The sequence below is a fragment of the Salmo trutta genome, chromosome 27 (genome assembly GCF_901001165.1).
Source record: "Salmo trutta chromosome 27, fSalTru1.1, whole genome shotgun sequence".
NCBI classification, from domain to species: Eukaryota; Metazoa; Chordata; class Actinopteri; order Salmoniformes; family Salmonidae; genus Salmo; species Salmo trutta.
Genome location: NC_042983.1, coordinates 44,531,510 through 44,551,796, shown reverse-complemented (window position 1 = coordinate 44,551,796; position 20,287 = coordinate 44,531,510). Strand labels below are relative to the sequence as shown.

The 20,287-nt window shown below is 41.4% G+C and overlaps 1 protein-coding gene across 3 annotated transcripts in view; it reads left to right on the top strand.

Moving 5' to 3' along the window:
* The window catches only part of LOC115165051 (PDZ domain-containing protein 2), a 185,967-nt gene that overhangs the window by 99,224 nt on the left and 66,456 nt on the right, over nt 1-20,287 (top strand). For 2 of the 3 annotated variants that reach the window (XM_029718081.1, XM_029718082.1), the window contains one exon: nt 16,789-16,934. In XM_029718081.1, the coding sequence (XP_029573941.1) occupies nt 16,789-16,934 (146 nt within the window). Of the gene's footprint in view, nt 1-10,990; nt 11,389-16,788; nt 16,935-20,287 lie in introns of those variants that run through there. The other variant, XM_029718083.1, reaches the window with a different exon arrangement.

Genomic DNA, 20,287 nt, shown 5'->3' with positions numbered 1-20,287 from the left:
GCTATTTTCAGGTCTCTCCAAAGATGTTAGATCGGGTTCAAGTCCGGGCTCTGGCTGGGCCACTCAAGGACATTCAGAGACTTTAAGACTTCAAAGACGTCCCGAAGACACTCTTGTGTTGTCTTGGCTGTGTGCTTAGGGTCGTTGTTCTGTTGGAAGGTGAACCCTGAGGCTACCACACACAGAGCTATCGTAGACAGCCCTGATGCTACCACACACAGAGCTATCGTAGACAACCCTGATGCTACCACACACAGAGCTATCGTAGACAACCCTGATGCTACCACACACAGAGCTATCCCAGACAACCCTGATGCTACGGACGAGGACAGCAAGTACAAGAAGTCCCGCTATGACCTCAGCAGAGTCATCAAACGAGCAAAAGGACAATATAGGAATAATGTGTAATCATTATAACAGAGGCTCTGACGCCTCACGTGGCAGGGTCTACAGTTCCATTACGGATTACAGAGGAAGACCCATGTGGCAGGGTCTACAGTTCCATTACGGATTACAGAGGAAGACCCAGCCGTGATCTGCCCAACGATACCCCTCTACCCGGCGAACTAAAATGCATTTTATGCTTTTGACAACAACAACAACATCGTGCCGGGTGTGAGGGGCCGTCACCGAACCAGAGGATTGGATGATCTCGCTCTCCGACACCAGAGACCGAGAGAAAGGTCTTTAATCAGGTCAACACCCGCAAGGCCGCGGTAGGGAGCTTTTCTCAGAGCATGCAAAGAACAGCTGGCAGACATATTCACTGTAATTTTCAACCTCTCCTTGTCTCAGTCTGTAATCCCCACATTTTAAACATGACCACCATCATTCCTGTTCCCAAGAACTCTAAGGCTTCATGCCACAATGACTACCGCCCCGTAGCACTCACATCTGTAATCATGAAGTGCTTTGAGAGGCTGGTTATGGCACAAATTAACTCCACCATCCCAGCCACTCTAGACCCACTCGAATTTGCATACCGCCCCAACAGATCAATAGATGAAGCAATCTCAATTGCTTCTCCACACTGCCCTCACCCACCTAGATAAGAGGAACACCTATGTGAGAACGCTGTTCATTGACGACAGCTCAGTGTTCAACACCATTATAACCCTTTCAAGCTCGTCACAAAGCTGGGTCAGAACACCTCCCTTTGCAACTGGATCCTGGACTTCCTGACGGGCCGACCCCGGGTGGTGAGGGTAGGCAACATCACCTCTGCCACGCTGATCCTTAACACAGGGGCCCCACAGGGTGAGTGCTTAGTCCCCTCCCGTACTCACCGTTCACGACAGCGTGACGGTGGTAAGCCTGATCAACGGCGACGATGAGTCAGCCTACAGGGAGGAGGTCAGTGAACTGACAGTACCAGAACAACAACCTCTCCCTCAACCTCTCCCTCAACAACAACCTCTCCCTCAACCTCTCCCTCAACCTCTCCCTCAACCTCTCCCTCAACCTCTCCCTCAACCTCTCCCTCAACAACAACCTCTCCCTCAACCTCTCCCTCAACCTCTCCCTCAACCTCAACCTCTCCCTCAACCTCTCCCTCAACCTCTCCCTCAACCTCGACCTCTCCCTCCACCTCAAACTCAACCTCAACCTCTCCCTCAACCTCGCCCTCAATCTCAACCTCTCCCTCAACCTCTCCCTCAACCTCTCCCTCAACCTCAACCTCTCCCTCCACCTCAAACTCAACCTCAACCTCTCCCTCAACCTCGCCCTCAATCTCAACCTCTCCCTCAACCTCTCCCTCAACCTCTCCCTCAACCTCTCCCTCAACCTCAACCTCTCCCTCCACCTCAAACTCAACCTCAACCTCTCCCTCAACCTCTCCCTCAACAACAACCTCTCCCTAAACCTCTCCCTCAACCTCAACCTCTCCCTCAACCTCGCCCTCAACCTCTCCCTCAACCTCTCCCTCCACCTCAAACTCAACCTCAACCTCTCCCTCAACCTCGCCCTCGCCCTCAACCTCTCCCTCAACCTCTCCCTCCACCTCAAACTCAACCTCTCCCTCAACCTCTCCCTCAACCTCAACCTCTCCCTCCACCTCAAACTCAACCTCAACCTCTCCCTCAACCTCAACCTCTCCCTCAAGCTCTTCCTCAACCTCTCCCTCCACCTCAACCTCTCCCTCAACCTCAACCTCTCCCTCAACCTCAACCTCTCCCTCGACGTCAGTAAGACCAAGGAGCTGATCGTGGACTACAGGAAACAGGGAGGCCAGCACGTCCCCATTCACATTGACGGGGCTGCAGGTCGAGAACTTCAAGTTCCTCAGTGTCCAAACACACACGCACAGTCGTGAAGGAGGAGCTACAGCTATTCTTCCCCCTCAGGAAGTTGAAAAAGTTTGGCATGGGCCCTCAAATCCTGAAAAAGGTTCTACAGCTGTACCATTGAGAGCATTTTCTCTCTAGGTTTCTTCCTAGGTTTGGGCCTTTCTAGGGTAGTTTTTCCTAGCCACCGTGCTTCTACACCTGCATTGCTTGCTGTATGGGATATCAGCTGATGTAAGAAGAGCTATATAAATACATTTGATTTGATTTGATTTTGACTGGCTGCATCACTGCCTGGTATGTTCTACAGCTGTACCATCGAGAGCATTTTGACTGGCTGCATCACTGCCTGGTATGTTCTACAGCTGTACCATCGAGAGCATTTTGACTGGCTGCATCACTGCCTGGTATGTTCTACAGCTGTACCATCGAGAGCATTTTGACTGGCTGCATCACTGCCTGGTATGTCAAGTTGCACCGCCCTCGATTGCATGGAGCTACAGAGGGTAGCGCCGACAACCCAGGACATCACTGGGGCCGAGCTCCCTGCCACCCAGGACATCTATATCAGGCGGTGTGGTAGAAAGGCCCAGAAAATCGTTAAAGACTCCGACCACCCAAGCCATAGACTATTCTCTCTGCTTCCTCACGGCAGGCGGTACCGGTGCATCAAGTGTGGCACCAACAGGGTCTTGAACACCTGCTACCCCCAAGCAATACGACTGGTAGATAGCCAACATAGCTAAAATAGCTTCACGGACTCACAGGGCCCTACACACTCACAGGGCCCTACACACTCACAGGGCCCTACACACTCACAGGGCCCTACACACTCACAGGGCCCTACACACTCACACTCACAGGGCCCTACACACTCACACTCACAGGGCCCTACACACTCACAGGGCCCTACACACTCACAGGGCCCTACACACTCACAGGGCCCTACACACTCACAGGGCCCTACACACTCACACACACACACACTCACAGGGCCCTACACACTCACAGGGCCCTACACACTCACAGGGCCCTACACACTCACACACACACACTCACAGGGCCCTACACACTCACAGGGCCCTACACACTCACAGGGCCCTACACACTCACACACACACACTCACAGGGCCCTACACACTCACAGGGCCCTACACACTCACATGAAAGAAATAAAAGCTGAAATAAATAATTCTCTCTACTATTATTCTAACATTTCACATTCTTAAAATAAAGTGGTGATCCTAACTGACCTAAGACAGGGAATTTGTGCTAGGATTAAATGTCAGGAATTGTGAAAAATGTAGTTTAAATGTATTTGGCTAAGGTGTATGTAAACTTATTGACCTGACCCTGTATATAGTATGGTATTAACTGTATATAGTATGGTATTAACTGTATATAGTGTGGTATTAACTGACCCTGTATATAGTATGGTATTAACTGTATATAGTATGGTATTTACTGACCCTGTATATAGTATGGCATTAACTGTATATAGTATGGTATTACCTGACCCTGTATATAGTATGGTATTAACTGTATATAGTATGGTATTAACTGACCCTGTATATAGTATGGTATTAACTGACCCTGTATATAGTATGGTATTAACTGTATATAGTATGGTATTAACTGACCCTGTATATAGTATGGTATTAACTGACCCTGTATATAGTATGGTATTAACTGACCCTGTATATAGTATGGTATTAACTGTATATAGTATGGTATTAACTGTATATAGTATGGTATTAACTGTATATAGTATGGTATTAACTGACCCTGTATATAGTATGGTATTAACTGACCCTGTATATAGTATGGTATTAACTGTATATAGTATGGTATTAACTGTATATATAGGTATTAACTGTATATAGTATGGTATTAACTGACCCTGTATATAGTATGGTATTAACAGACCCGTATATAGTATGGTATAACTGACCCTGTATATAGTATGGTATTAACTGACCCTGTATATAGTATGGTATTACCTGACCCTGTATATAGTATGGTATTAACTGTATATAGTATGGTATTAACTGACCCTGTATATAGTATGGTATTAACCTGATCCTGTATATAGTATGGTATTAACTGTATATAGTATGGTATTAACTGACCCTGTATATAATATGGTATTAACTGACCCTGTATATAATATGGTATTAACTGTATATAGTATGGTATTAACTGTATATAGTATGGTATTAACCTGTATATAGTGTGGTATTAACTGACCCTGTATATAGTATGGTATTAACTGACCCTGTATATAGTATGGTATTAACTGATCCTGTATATAGTATGGTATTAACTGTATATAGTATGGTATTAACTGACCCTGTATATAGTATGGTATTAACTGACCCTGTATATAGTATGGTATTAACTGTATATAGTATGGTATTAACTGACCCTGTATATAGTATGGTATTAACTGTATATAGTATGGTATTAACTGACCCTGTATATAGTATGGTATTAACTGTATATAGTATGGTATTAACTGTATATAGTATGGTATTAACTGACCCTGTATATAGTATGGTATTAACTGTATATAGTATGGTATTAACTGACCCTGTATATAGTATGGTATTAACTGACGCTGTATATAGTATGGTATTAACAGACCCTGTATATAGTATGGTATTAACTGTATATAGTATGGTATTAACTGACCCTGTATATAGTATGGTATTAACTGTATATAGTATGGTATTAACCTGACCCTGTATATAGTATGGTATTAACTGTATATAGTATGGTATTAACTGACCCTGTATATAGTATGGTATTAACTGATCCTGTATATAGTATGGTATTAACTGTATATAGTATGGTATTAACTGACCCTGTATAGTATGGTATTAACTGTATATAGTATGGTATTAACTGACCCTGTATATAGTATGGTATTAACTGTATATAGTATGGTATTAACTGGTCCTGTATATAGTATGGTATTACCTGACCCTGTATATAGTATGGTATTAACTGACCCTGTATATAGTATGGTATTAACTGTATATAGTATGGTATTAACTGTATATAGTATGGTATTAACTGTATATAGTATGGTATTAACTGACCCTGATAGTATGTATTAACTGACCCTGTATATAGTATGGTATTAACTGTATATAGTATGGTATAACTGTATATAGTATGGTATTAACTGTATATGTATGGTATTAACGACCCTGTATATAGATGGTATTAACTGACCGTATATAGTAGTATTAACTGTATATAGTATGGTATTAACTGACCCTGTATAGTATGTATTAACTGTATATAGTATGGTATTAACTGTATATAGTATGGTATTAACTGACCCTGTATTAGTATGGTATTAACTGACCCTTATATAGTATGGTATTAACTGACCCTGTAATAGTATGGTAATAACTGACCCTGTATATGTATGGTATTAACTGATCCTGTATATAGTATGGTATTAACTGACCCTGTTATAGTAGGTATTAACTGACCCTGTATATAGTATGGTATTAACTGTATATAGTATGGTATTAACTGACCCTGTATATGTATGGTATTAACCTGACCCTGTATATAGTATGGTATTAACTGTATATAGTATGGTTAACTGACCCTGTATATAGTATGGTATTAACTGACCCTGTATATAGTATGGTATTAACTGATCCTGTATATAGTATGGTATTAACTGTATATAGTATGGTATTAACTGTATATAGTATGGTATTAACGTATATAGTATGGTATTAAATGACCCTGTATATAGTATGGTATTAACTGACCCTGTATATAGTATAACTGTATATAGTATGGTAACTGACCCTGTATATAGTATGGTATTAACTGTATATAGTATGGTATTAACCTGACCCTGTATTAGTATGGTATTAACTGTATATAGTATGGGTATTAACTGACCCTGTATATAGATGGTATTAACTGATCCTGTATATGTATGGTATTAACTGACCCTGTATATAGTATGGTATTAACTGACCCTGTATATAGTATGGTATTAACTGTATATAGTATGGTATTAACTGACCTGTATATAGTATGGTATTAACTGATATAGTATGGTATAACTGGTCCTGTATTAGTATGGTATACCTGACCCTGTATATAGTATGGTATTAACTGACCCTGTTATAGTATGGTATTAACTGTATATAGTATGGTATTAACTGTATATAGTATGGTATTAACTGTATATAGTATGGTATTACTGACCCTGTTATAGTATGGTATTAACTGACCCTGTATATAGTTGGTATTAACTGTATATAGTAGTGGTATATAAGCTGTATATAGTATGGTATTAACTGTATATAGTATGGTATTAACGGACCCTGTATATAGTTGGTATTAACTGACCCTGTATATAGTAGGGGTATTAACTGTATATAGTATGGTATTAACTGACCCTGTATATAGTATGGTATTAACTGTATATAGTATGGTATTAACTGTATATAGTATGGTATTAACTGACCCTGTATATAGTATGGTATTAACTGACCCTGTATATAGTATGGTATTAACTGACCCTGTATATAGTATGGTAATAACTGACCCTGTATATAGTATGGTATTAACTGATCCTGTATATAGTATGGTATTAACTGACCCTGTATATAGTATGGTATTAACTGACCCTGTATATAGTATGGTATTAACTGTATATAGTATGGTATTAACTGACCCTGTATATAGTATGGTATTAACCTGACCTGTATATAGTATGGTATTAACTGTATATAGTATGGTATTAACTGACCCTGTATATAGTATGGTATTAACTGACCCTGTATATAGTATGGTATTAACTGATCCTGTATATAGTATGGTATTAACTGTATATAGTATGGTATTAACTGTATATAGTATGGTATTAACTGTATATAGTATGGTATTAACTGACCCTGTATATAGTATGGTATTAACTGACCCTGTATATAGTATGGTATTAACTGTATATAGTATGGTATTAACTGACCCTGTATATAGTATGGTATTAACTGATCCTGTATATAGTATGGTATTAACTGTATATAGTATGGTATTAACTGACCCTGTATATAGTATGGTATTAACTGACCCTGTATATAGTATGGTATTAACTGACCCTGTATATAATATGGTATTAACTGTATATAGTATGGTATTAACTGACCCTGTATATAGTATGGTATTAACTGTATATAGTATGGTATTAACTGTATATAGTATGGTATTAACTGTATATAATATGGTATTAACTGACCCTGTATATAGTATGGTATTAACCTGACCCTGTATATAGTATGGTATTAACTGACCCTGTATATAGTATGGTATTAACCTGACCCTGTATATAGTGTGTATTAATGACCCTGTATATAGTATGGTATTAACTGTATATAGTATGGTATTAACTGTATATAGTATGGTATTAACTGACCCTGTATATAGTATGGTATTAACTGTATATAGTATGGTATTAACCTGACCCTGTATATAGTATGGTATTAACTGTATATAGTATGGTATTAACCTGACCCTGTATATAGTATGGTATTAACTGACCCTGTATATAGTATGGTATTAACTGACCCTGTATATAGTGTGGTATTAACTGTATATAGTATGGTATTAACTGTATATAGTATGGTATTAACTGACCCTGTATATAGTATGGTATTAACTGTATATAGTATGGTATTAACCTGACCCTGTATATAGTATGGTATTAACTGACCCTGTATATAGTATGGTATTAACCTGACCCTGTATATAGTGTGGTATTAACTGTATATAGTATGGTATTAACTGTATATAGTATGGTATTAACTGACCCTGTATATAGTATGGTATTAACTGTATATAGTATGGTATTAACCTGACCCTGTATATAGTGTGGTATTAACTGTATATAGTATGGTATTAACTGTATATAGTATGGTATTAACTGACCCTGTATATAGTATGGTATTAACTGTATATAGTATGGTATTAACTGACCCTGTATATAGTATGGTATTAACCTGACCCTGTATATAGTATGGTATTAACTGACCCTGTATATAGTATGGTATTAACTGACCCTGTATATAGTATGGTATTAACCTGAGCCTGTATATAGTATGGTATTAACTGTATATAGTATGGTACTGAACTGACCCTGTATATAGTATGGTATTAACTGACCCTGTATATAGTATGGTATTAACTGTATATAGTATGGTATTAACTGACCCTGTATATAATATGGTATTAACCTGACCCTGTATATAGTATGGTATTAACTGTATATAGTATGGTATTAACTGTATATAGTATGGTATTAACTGTATATAGTATGGTATTAACCTGACCCTGTATATAGTATGGTATTAACTGTATATAGTATGGTATTAACTGACCCTGTATATAGTATGGTATTAACTGTATATAGTATGGTATTAACTGACCCTGTATATAGTATGGTATTAACCTGACCCTGTATATAGTATGGTATTAACCTGACCCTGTATATAGTATGGTATTAACTGATCCTGTATATAGTATGGTATTAACTGTATATAGTATGGTATTAACTGACCCTGTATATAGTATGGTATTAACTGACCCTGTATATAGTATGGTATTAACTGTATATAGTATGGTATTAACTGACCCTGTATATAGTATGGTATTAACTGTATATAGTGTGGTATTAACTGACCCTGTATATAGTATGGTATTAACTGACCCTGTATATAGTATGGTATTAACTGTATATAGTATGGTATTAACTGACCCTGTATATAATATGGTATTAACTGACCCTGTATATAGTACGGTATTAACTGACCCTGTATATAGTATGGTATTAACTGTATATAGTACGGTATTAACTGACCCTGTATATAGTACGGTATTAACTGACCCTGTATATAGTATGTTATTAACTGTATATAGTACGGTATTAACTGACCCTGTATATAGTATGGTATTAACTGTATATAGTACGGTATTAACTGACCCTGTATATAGTATGGTATTAACTGGTCCTGTATATAGTATGGTATTAACTGTATATAGTATGGTATTAACTGACCCTGTATATAGTATGGTATTAACTGTATATGGTATTAACTGACCCTGTATATAGTATGGTATTAACTGTATATGGTATTAACTGACCCTGTATATAGTATGGTATTAACTGTATATAGTATGGTATTAACTGACCCTGTATATAGTATGGTATTACCTGACCCTGTATATAGTATGGTATTAACTGTATATGGTATTAACTGACCCTGTATATAGTATGGTATTAACTGTATATAGTATGGTATTAACTGACCCTGTATATAGTATGGTATTAACTGTATATAGTATGGTATTAACTGACCCTGTATATAGTATGGTATTAACTGTATATAGTATGGTATTAACTGACCCTGTATATAGTATGGTATTAACCTGACCCTGTATATAGTATGGTTAAACTGATTCCTGTATATAGTATGGTATTAACTGACCCTGTATATAGTATGGTATTAACTGACCCTGTATATAGTATGTATTAACTGACCCTGTATATAGTATGGTATTAACTGTATATAGTATGGTATTAACTGACCCTGTATATAGTATGGTATTAACTGACCCTGTATATAGTATGGTATTAACTGTATATAGTATGGTATTAACTGTATATAGTATGGTATTGCCTATACAACACTACCCCAACAGCAGTTAGTAAGGAATGATTCGGCGCGTTAACATTTGATGTGGCGCGGTACTTTAAATGTCAGAGCGCTCTACAAGTGACGAAAAACGACTTTGCGACACTGCGCTCCACTCCGTAGGGTATAAATCAGCATTTAGCCAATCAGAGAGGGTTAGGCTGCCTTGAGGCCCTGACAGGCCTGGCTAGTTTAGAGATTGAAGAACAAGTGGATGGGACACTTCCAGACATCGATGAGACCGAACTGAGACCGAACTGAGACAAACAGTACTAGTGAATAACGTGAGACATTCTGTTGTTCGTAGAGGCCCTTCTTCCTTCTGAATGGGCATTGCGTTAGCTACATGTTTAGTTAGCTTTTCTTCAGAAATACTGTAATCCTGCCAACTAACTCTCCCGTGTACACACGTGAGTCATCCACGGTGACTAACCTCACCACAGAACCACAGACCAAGTGGATCAATGCCAAGCAAATACACAAAACAGCACGCTACCGTCTAACTACTGTTTACTCTAACTACTGTTAACTCTAACTACTGTTAACTCTAACTACTGTTAACTACTGTTAACTCTAACTACTGTTAACTACTGTTAACTCTAACTACTGTTAACTCTAACTACTGTTAACTCTAACTACTGTTAACTACTGTTAACTCTAACTACTGTTAACTCTGACTACTGTTAACTCTGACTACTGTTAACTCTAACTACTGTTAACTCTAACTCTTTTCCTGTAAATAAAGTTTACTGTAAATACAGTAAACTACAGTATATACTACAGTTTGCTTTTACCACAGTATTTATACTATATACTATAGTTCACTGTAAATACAGTAAACTACAGTATATACTACAGTTTGCTTTTACCACAGTATTTATACTATATACTATAGTTCACTGTAAATACAGTAAACTACAGTAAAGTCTCCAAAAAATACTACAGTAAATACTATAATATTCCAACCATAGTACACACTATAATTATATGTTCATGTGGGATACAGATGAAAGCCGTGTATACAAGATAATAGTGTTTCTGTTCGATCCGGCCTCTCTTGTATTCTGTAAGACTGTCTGAGGGGAGTTCAGGGGAGTACAAATACTACAGTAAAGTTGAACACTCTTGTCTCCTTGATCGTTGCTCTGAGGAGTTCAGGGGAGTTGGGAAGCGGTGGAAAAAGGAAAAGAGATGTGACATGACTGTGACATGTCGGAGGGCCGTGTTGAATGCCAGCTATGCGAAGCATTACGGCTCCACCCAGTCAGATGGTCTGTTGTTTTGATCTGTCGTCTCTACAAATAATTAAGAAAGTTTAACACTCTTGTCTCCTTCTTGATCGTTGCTTCCGTTCGGCTGAAGAGCTTTCATCAGGGGTGAGTTGTTCTGTCTCTCTCACTGTTAGCTCAATACCATTCACGACTAATGGCTGTAGTTGGTGCTCTTCCACTGTTGGTCTAAAAGCCAGTCAGGACTAAGAGAGGACTTGCTGTTTTGATGTTGTTTGAATTAAAGAGTGGGGTTCGACAGCTAGTACTAAGAGAGAGAGGAGAGGGCTAACGGTTGGATAAGGGTTGGGGTTGGGAGAGGAGAGGACTAACCATTGGATAAGGGTTGGGGTTGGGAGAGGAGAGGACTAACCATTGGATAAGGGTTGGGGTTGGGAGAGGAGAGGACTAACCATTGGATAAGGGTTGGGGTTGGGAGAGGACTAACCATTGGATAAGGGTTGGGAGAGGAGAGGACTAACGGTTGGATAAGGGTTGGGGTTGGGAGAGGAGAGGACTAACCATTGGATAAGGGTTGGGGTTGGGAGAGGAGAGGACTAACCATTGGATAAGGGTTGGGAGAGGAGAGGACTAACCATTGGATAAGGGTTGGGAGAGGAGAGGACTAACCATTGGATAAGGGTTGGGGTTGGGAGAGGAGAGGACTAACCATTGGATAAGGGTTGGGAGAGGAGAGGACTAACCATTGGATAAGGGTTGGGAGAGGAGAGGACTAACCATTGGATAAGGGTTGGGGTTGGGAGAGGAGAGGACTAACCATTGGATAAGGGTTGGGAGAGGAGAGGACTAACCATTGGATAAGGGTTGGGAGAGGAGAGGACTAACCATTGGATAAGGGTTGGGAGAGGAGAGGACTAACCATTGGATAAGGGTTGGGAGAGGAGAGGACTAGCCATTGGATAAGGGTTGGGAGAGGAGAGGACTAACCATTGGATAAGGGTTGGGAGAGGAGAGGACTAACCATTGGATAAGGGTTGGTGAGAGGAGAGGACTAACCATTGGATAAGGGTTGGGAGAGGAGAGGACTAACCATTGGATAAGGGTTGGGGTTGGGAGAGGACTAGCCATTGGATAAGGGTTGGGAGAGGAGAGGAACTAACCATTGATAAGGGTTGGGAGAGGAGAGGACTAACCATTGGATAAGGTTTGGGAGAGGAGAGACTAACCATGGATAAGGGTTGGAGAGGAGAGGGACTAACCATTGGATAAGGGTTGGGAGAGGAGAGGACTAACCATTGGATAAGGGTTGGGAGAGGAGAGGACAACCATGGTAATAAGGGTTGGGAGAGGAGAGGACTAGCCATTGGATAAGGGTTGGGGTTGGGAGAGGACTAACCATTGGATAAGGGTTGGGAGAGGAGAGGACTAACCCTTGGATAAGGGTTGGGAGAGGAGAGGACTAGCCATTGGATAAGGGTTGGGAGAGGAGAGGACTAACCATTGGATAAGGGTTGGGAGAGGAGAGGACTAACCATTGGATAAGGGTTGGGAGAGGAGAGGACTAACCATTGGATAAGGGATGGGAGAGGAGAGGTACTAACCATTGGATAAGGGTGGGAGAGGAGGACTAACCATTGGATAAGGGTTGGGAGAGGATGAGGACTAACCATTGGACTAGTAACTGAAAGGTTGCAAGTTTGAATCCTCGAGCCGACAAGGTACAAATCTGTCGTTTCTGCCCCCTGACAAGACAGTTAAACCACTGTTCCTAGGCTGTCATTGTAAATAAGAATTTGTTCTTAACTGACTTGCCTAGTTTAAATAAAGGGAAGATTAAACTAGCCGTTGGAGAAGGGTTGGGAGGTGAAAGGAAAGGACGAGCCCAGACAAGTGTGTCCTTGACTGACTCACTGTCCTCAGGCAGTTCCCTACCTACCTGTCATCACTCACAACACACAATGTCTTCAGACAGGACAGGACAGTGGCTTGGTAATACTCACCGCTCTCAGAGTGTCTGTTTGTGTCTTACTCACTACTCACACACTCAGGGTTCTTCACTTTGCTATACTGTTGTTTTTTGTTTCTCCGAGCAAAACCGTTAACAGAAATGGGAACAGTAAAAGTGAATCTACAACGGGTTTTAATCTTTCTAAGTGTCCAACAAGCTTTCTCTACCCTTAACCTTGTTCTGAACACCTCCAAAACAAAAGGTCATGTGGTTTGGTTAGAAGAATGCCCCTCTCCCCAACAGGTGTGATTACTACCTCTGAGGGTTTTAGAGCTTGACGTAGTCACCTCATACAAGTACTTGGGGGTATGGCTAGACGGTACACTGTCTAACCAGTTGAACATGCAGGTGTGTGTGTGCTGAAGGTCCTAACAGTGTCTAGCCAGTTGAACAGGTGTGTGTGTGCTGAAGGTGCTAACAGTGTCTAGCCAGTTGAACAGGTGTGTGTGTGTTGAAGGTCCTAACAGTGTCTAGCCAGTTGAACAGGTGTGTGTGTGCTGAAGGTCCTAACAGTGTCTAGCCAGTTGAACAGGTGTGTGTGCTGAAGGTGCTAACAGTGGCTAGCCAGTTGAACAGGTGTGTGTGTGTTGAAGGTTCTAACAGTGTCTAGCCAGTTGAACAGGTGTGTGTGTGTGTGCTGAAGGTCCTAACAGTGTCTAGCCAGTTGAACAGGTGTGTGTGTGCTGAAGGTCCTAACAGTGTCTAGCCAGTTGAACAGGTGTGTGTGTGCTGAAGGTTCTAACAGTGTCTAGCCAGTTGAACAGGTGTGTGTGTGTTGAAGGTCCTAACAGTGTCTAGCCAGTTGAACAGGTGTGTGTGTGCTGAAGGTCCTAACAGTGTCTAGTCAGTTGAACAGGTGTGTGTGTGTTGAAGGTCCTAACAGTGTCTAGCCAGTTGAACAGGTGTGTGTGTGTTGAAGGTCCTAACAGTGTCTAGCCAGTTGAACAGGTGTGTGTGTGCTGAAGGTCCTAACAGTGTCTAGCCAGTTGAACAGGTGTGTGTGTGCTGAAGGTCCTAACAGTGTCTAGCCAGTTGAACAGGTGTGTGTGTGTTGAAGGTCCTAACAGTGTCTAGCCAGTTGAACAGGTGTGTGTGTGCTGAAGGTCCTAACAGTGTCTAGCCAGTTGAACAGGTGTGTGTGTGCTGAAGGTCCTAACAGTGTCTAGCCAGTTGAACAGGTGTGTGTGTGTTGAAGGTCCTAACAGTGTCTAGCCAGTTGAACAGGTGTGTGTGTGCTGAAGGTCCTAACAGTGTCTAGCCAGTTGAACAGGTGTGTGTGTGCTGAAGGTCCTAACAGTGTCTAGCCAGTTGAACAGGTGTGTGTGTGTTGAAGGTCCTAACAGTGTCTAACCAGTTGAACAGGTGTGTGTGTGGTTCTAACAGTGTCTAGCCAGTTGAACAGGTGTGTGTGTGCTGAAGGTCCTAACAGTGTCTAGCCAGTTGAACAGGTGTGTGTGTGTTGAAGGTCCTAACAGTGTCTAGCCAGTTGAACAGGTGTGTGTGTGTTGAAGGTCCTAACAGTGTCTAGCCAGTTGAACAGGTGTGTGTGTGCTGAAGTTCCTAACAGTGAAACATCAACAGTAATCTTAGCTGTCCGGATACACTTTGATAATATTCAGCAGTTTGTTGCTACATTAAAATCCCCCATACACTCCAACTAACCACATTTGTCTACACAAGGTAGTGTAGCTTTTCCGAATAGCCAACGAGAGAGAAACCAATGAGTCTGCATATGAACCCACATTTGGTCATTGTTCTCTTTTTAAAAAAAAAGATAAAATAAATGTCCTTTGCATTATTCAGGATGGTTTCAAGGGAAAGACTAGAAGCTGCATGTAGAATGCTGCAATCTCCCATATTCATTTGTGACCATTTTAGCTAGTCTGCCTTGACTAATGATGAAGGCACTAGAATTACAAAAAAATTACTACGTCTCCACTACTTATGTTATCGATTTCCGTTTGTTAAGTCAGAAGAGCTCCAGAGCTTCCTAGGACCATGTAGTATGGCTACCTGTACACAGCCCATCTGTAAATAGCACACCCAACTACCTCATCCCCATATTAATACTTACCCTCTTGCTCTTTTGGGAGTATGGCTAGACGGTACACTGCCCTTCTCTCAGCACATATCAAAGCTGCAGGCTAAAGTTAAATCTAGACTTGGTTTCCTCTATCGTAATCGCTCCTCTTTCACCCCAGCTGCCAAACTAACCCTGATTCAGATGACCATCCTACCCATGCTAGATTACGGAGACGTAACTTATAGATCGGCACGTAAGGGTGCTCTCGAGCGGCTAGGTGTTCTTTACCATTCAGCCATCAGATTTGCCACCAATGCTCCTTATAGGACACATCACTGCACTCTATACTCTTCTGTAAACTGGTCATCTCTGTTTACCCGTCACAAGACCCACTGGTTGATGCTTATTTATAATATCATCCTCTACGTACAACACCCGTTCTGCCAGTCACATTGACGGTTAAATGGGAAACTGAGGGTTACATGGCAAACATTAGGAACACCTTCCTAATAATGAGTTGCCCCCTTCGCCCCCCTTTTGCCCTCAGAACAGCCTCAATTGGTCGGGGCATGGACTTTTGTACACTCAGTGTACTCACTGACCTGTCATTGTAGCACATCTAATCTAACACTCCCAATGTCTCCAGCAGTACATCTAATCTAACACTCCCAACGTCTCCAGGAACACATCTAATCTAACACTCCCAATGTCTCCAGCAACACATCTAATCTAACACTCCCAATGTCTCCAGCAACACATCTAATCTAACACTCCCAATGTCTCCAGCAGCACATCTAATCTAACACTCCCAACGTCTCCAGCAACACATCTAATCTAACACTCCCAACGTCTCCAGGAACACATCTAATCTAACACTCCGAATGTCTCCAGCAGTACATCTAATCTAACACTCCCAACGTCTCCAGCAACACATCTAATCTAACACTCCCAACGTCTCCAGCAGCACATCTAATCTAACTACTGTTACACCACTATCTAACGTGGTAATCATAAACAATAATCTATTTAAACTTGAAACATGGAGACCGGAAGAGTCTGAATTCCACTATCTAAACCACTTCCTTGTGATATCGAGAGCTTTGGACTATATATCTGCAAAAATATGTTTCTGAGATAATTGCCTTTAAAGTTCCGATACCTCATTGGTTTGAATGGTGTCTGACCCCTCATTGGTTTGAATGGTGTCTGACCGGTCATTGGTTTGAATGGTGTCTGACCCCTCATTGGTTTGAATGGTGTCTGATACCTCATTGGTTTGAATGGTGTCTGACCCCTCATTGGTTTGAATGGTGTCTGATACCTCATTGGTTTGAATGGTGTCTGACCGGTCATTGGTTTGAATGGTGTCTGACCGGTCATTGGTTTGAATGGTGTCTGACCCCTTATTGGTTTGAATGGTGTCTGACCCCTCATTGGTTTGAATGGTGTCTGAACCCTCATTGGTTTGAATGGTGTCTGACCCCTCATTGGTTTGAATGGTGTCTGTGTCCTCCAGCCCAGAGAGGGGAGTCGTATCTGGAAGATGCACATGGTGAAAGGTCAGGAGGGGCTGGGGATCCAGATTACAGGAGGACGAGGGTCCAAGCGCTCCCAGCACGGCATCATCGTAGCGCACGTAGAGGAGGGTGGTGCCACACAGAGGTAAGACACACACACACACACACACACACACACACACACACATACAGGCATACACACATACATACACACACACACACACACACACACACACACACACACACATGCACACACACACACACATACACACACACACATACAGTACACACACACACACACATACACGCACACACACACACACACACATACAGGTATACACACACACACACACACATGCACACACACACACATACACACACACACACACACAGGCATACACACATACATACACACACACACACACACACACACACATGCAGTACACACACACACACATACACACGCACACAGACACACATGCAGGCTCACTTAACACACACACCCTTGTAGTAGCAAAAGGACAAAGCGTGTTTAAACATAAGTACAAGCACACGTGGATATGTACCTGTGGATTTGTACCTGTAGATATGTACCTGTGGATATGTACCTGTGGATATGTACCTGTGGATATGGATATGTACCTGTGGATATGTACCCGTGGATATGTACCTGTGGATATGTACCTGTGGATATGGATATGTACCTGTGGATATGTACCTGTGGATATGTACCTGTGGATATGTACCTGTAGATATGTACCTGTGGATATGTACCTGTGGATATGTACCTGTGGATATGGATATGTACCTGTAGATATGTACCTGTGGATATGTACCCGTGGATATGTACCCGTGGATATGTACCTGTGGATATGTACCTGTAGATATGTACCTGTGGATATGTACCTGTGGATATGTACCTGTGGATATGTACCTGTAGATATGTACCTGTAGATATGTACCTGTGGATATGTACCCGTGGATATGTACCTGTGGATATGTACCTGTGGATATGGATATGTACCTGTGGATATGTACCTGTAGATATGTACCTGTGGATATGTACCTGTAGATATGTACCTGTGGATATGTACCTGTAGATATGTACCTGTGGATATGTACCTGTAGATATGTACCTGTGGATATGTACCTGTAGATATGTACCTGTGGATATGTACCTGTGGATATGCTGGTCTGCTGTGTGAATAGGGAGGACATCAAGGCAAAGTGTATTATATTAGACTTGAAGTGTTCAAGAGGTTGATGTTCATGAATAAATATCTTTCAGAAGGAGATCCTTCCATCAGCCAGTTACAAAACAATTATACACACAGTCACTATTTGAGTTCCACCCAGCAGTTTTACTACCCTGCATCCCACTGCTGGCTTGCTTCTGATGCTAAGCAGGGTTGGTCCTGGTCAGTCCCTGGATGGGAGACCAGATGCTGCTGGAAGTGGTGTTGGAGGGCCAGTAGGAGGCACTCTTTCCCCTGGTCTAAGAAAACATATCCCAAATGCCCCAGGGCAGTGATTGGGGACATTGCCCTGTTTAGGGTGCTGTCTTTCGGACGGGATGTTAAACAGGTGTCCTGACTCTTTGAGGTCATTAAAGATCCCATGGTACTTATTGTAATAGTAGTGGTGTTAACCCCGGTCTCCTGGATAAATTCCCAATCTGGTCCTCATACCATTATGCCACCTAATCATCCCCAGCTTACAATTGGCTCCTTCCTCTCCTCTCCCTGGTAACTATTCCCCAGGTCGTTGCTATAAATGGGAATGTGTTCTCTGTCAACTTACCGGGTTAAATAAAAAATATTGGCTTTATTATGTACAGTACATACTGGACACACCTACTCATTCAATGGTTTTTATTTATTTGTGCTATTTTCTACATTGTAGATTATTATTGAAGACATCAAAACTATGAAATAACACATATGGAATCATGTAGTAACCAAAAAAGTGTTAAATAAAAAATCAAAATATATTTTATATTTGAGATTCTTCAAATAGCCACCCCTTTGCCTTGATGACAGCTTTGCAAACTCTTGGCATTCTCTCAACCAACTTCATGAGGTAGTCACCTGGAATGCATTTCAATTAACAGGTGGAATTTCTTTCCTTCTTAATGCGTTGGAGCCAATATGTTGTGTTGTGACAAGGTAGGGGGATGGTATACAGAAGATAGCCCTATTTGGTAAAAGACCAAGTCCATATTATGACAAGAACAGGGAGTACAGGAAGGGGCTGAGCACGCACCCTTGTGGGACCCCTGTGTTGAGGATCACCGTAGTGGAGGTGTTGTTGCCTTCCTTCACCACCTGGGTGCTGCCCGTCAGCAATTTATCTTCCATCTCTGTAATTTTGGTGATTATTAAGCTACGCAGCGTTTGGGTTCTAAAACCATTATATGCCCAATGATAACGTCCTGAAAAGTCTCTGCCATGTCCTTGTTTCTCTGCTGGCTCATTCCCACTCACACCCACCCTTTTGTTTTACACGGTGAAGGGAGATGCAATTCAAAATGTAATTGCGGGAAAAGATGCCGTTTTTTAATTATTTTTTTTAAACTACTGTTACTGTGGTGTTAAAAGTCTCAGCTTTATGTGAATTTCACAATTATTTCTCTACTGTCGATATAGAGGAAATAAGACCCGTCTAAAAACAGCATGTAATTGAGATGATGTGCGGAACGGAGCGGAGTGAATCAAGTAGCCATTAGAGCCCTACATCAAGTATCCTTTAGAGGCCTACATTAGAGGCCTACTACATCAAGTAGCCTTTAGAGGCCTACATTAGAGGCCTACTACATCAATTAGCCTTTAGAGACCTACATCAAGTATCCTTTAGAGGCCTACATTAGAGACCTACTACATCAAGTATCCTTTAGAGGCCTACATCAAGTACACTTTAGAGACCTACATCAAGTATCCTTTAGAGGCCTACATTAGAGGCCTACTACATCAAGTAGCCTTTAGAGGCCTACATCAAGTAGACTATAGAGGCCTACATTAGAGGCCTACTACATCAAGTAGCCTTTAGAGGCATACATCAAGTAGACTTTAGAGGCCTACATTAGAGGCCTACTACATCAAGTAGTCTTTAGAGGCCTACATCAAGTAGACTATAGAGGCCTACATCAAGTAGTCTTTAGAGGCCTACATCAAGTAGCCCATAGAGGCCTACATCAAGTAGTCTTTAGAGGCCTACATCAAGTATACTATAGAGGCCTACATCTTGTAGCCTATAGAGGTCTACTACATCAAGTAGCCTATAGAGGCCTACTACATCAAGTAGTCTTTAGAGGCCTACATCAAGTAGACTATAGAGTCCTACATCAAGTAGCCTATAGAGGCCTACTACATCAAGTAGGCTTTAGAGGCCTACATCAAGTAGACTATAGAGGCTGTGTGTGTGTCTCTTTACCCACTACGGTATGTGTCTCTACCCACTATGGTATGTGTGTCTCTCTACCCACTACGGTATGTGTGTGTC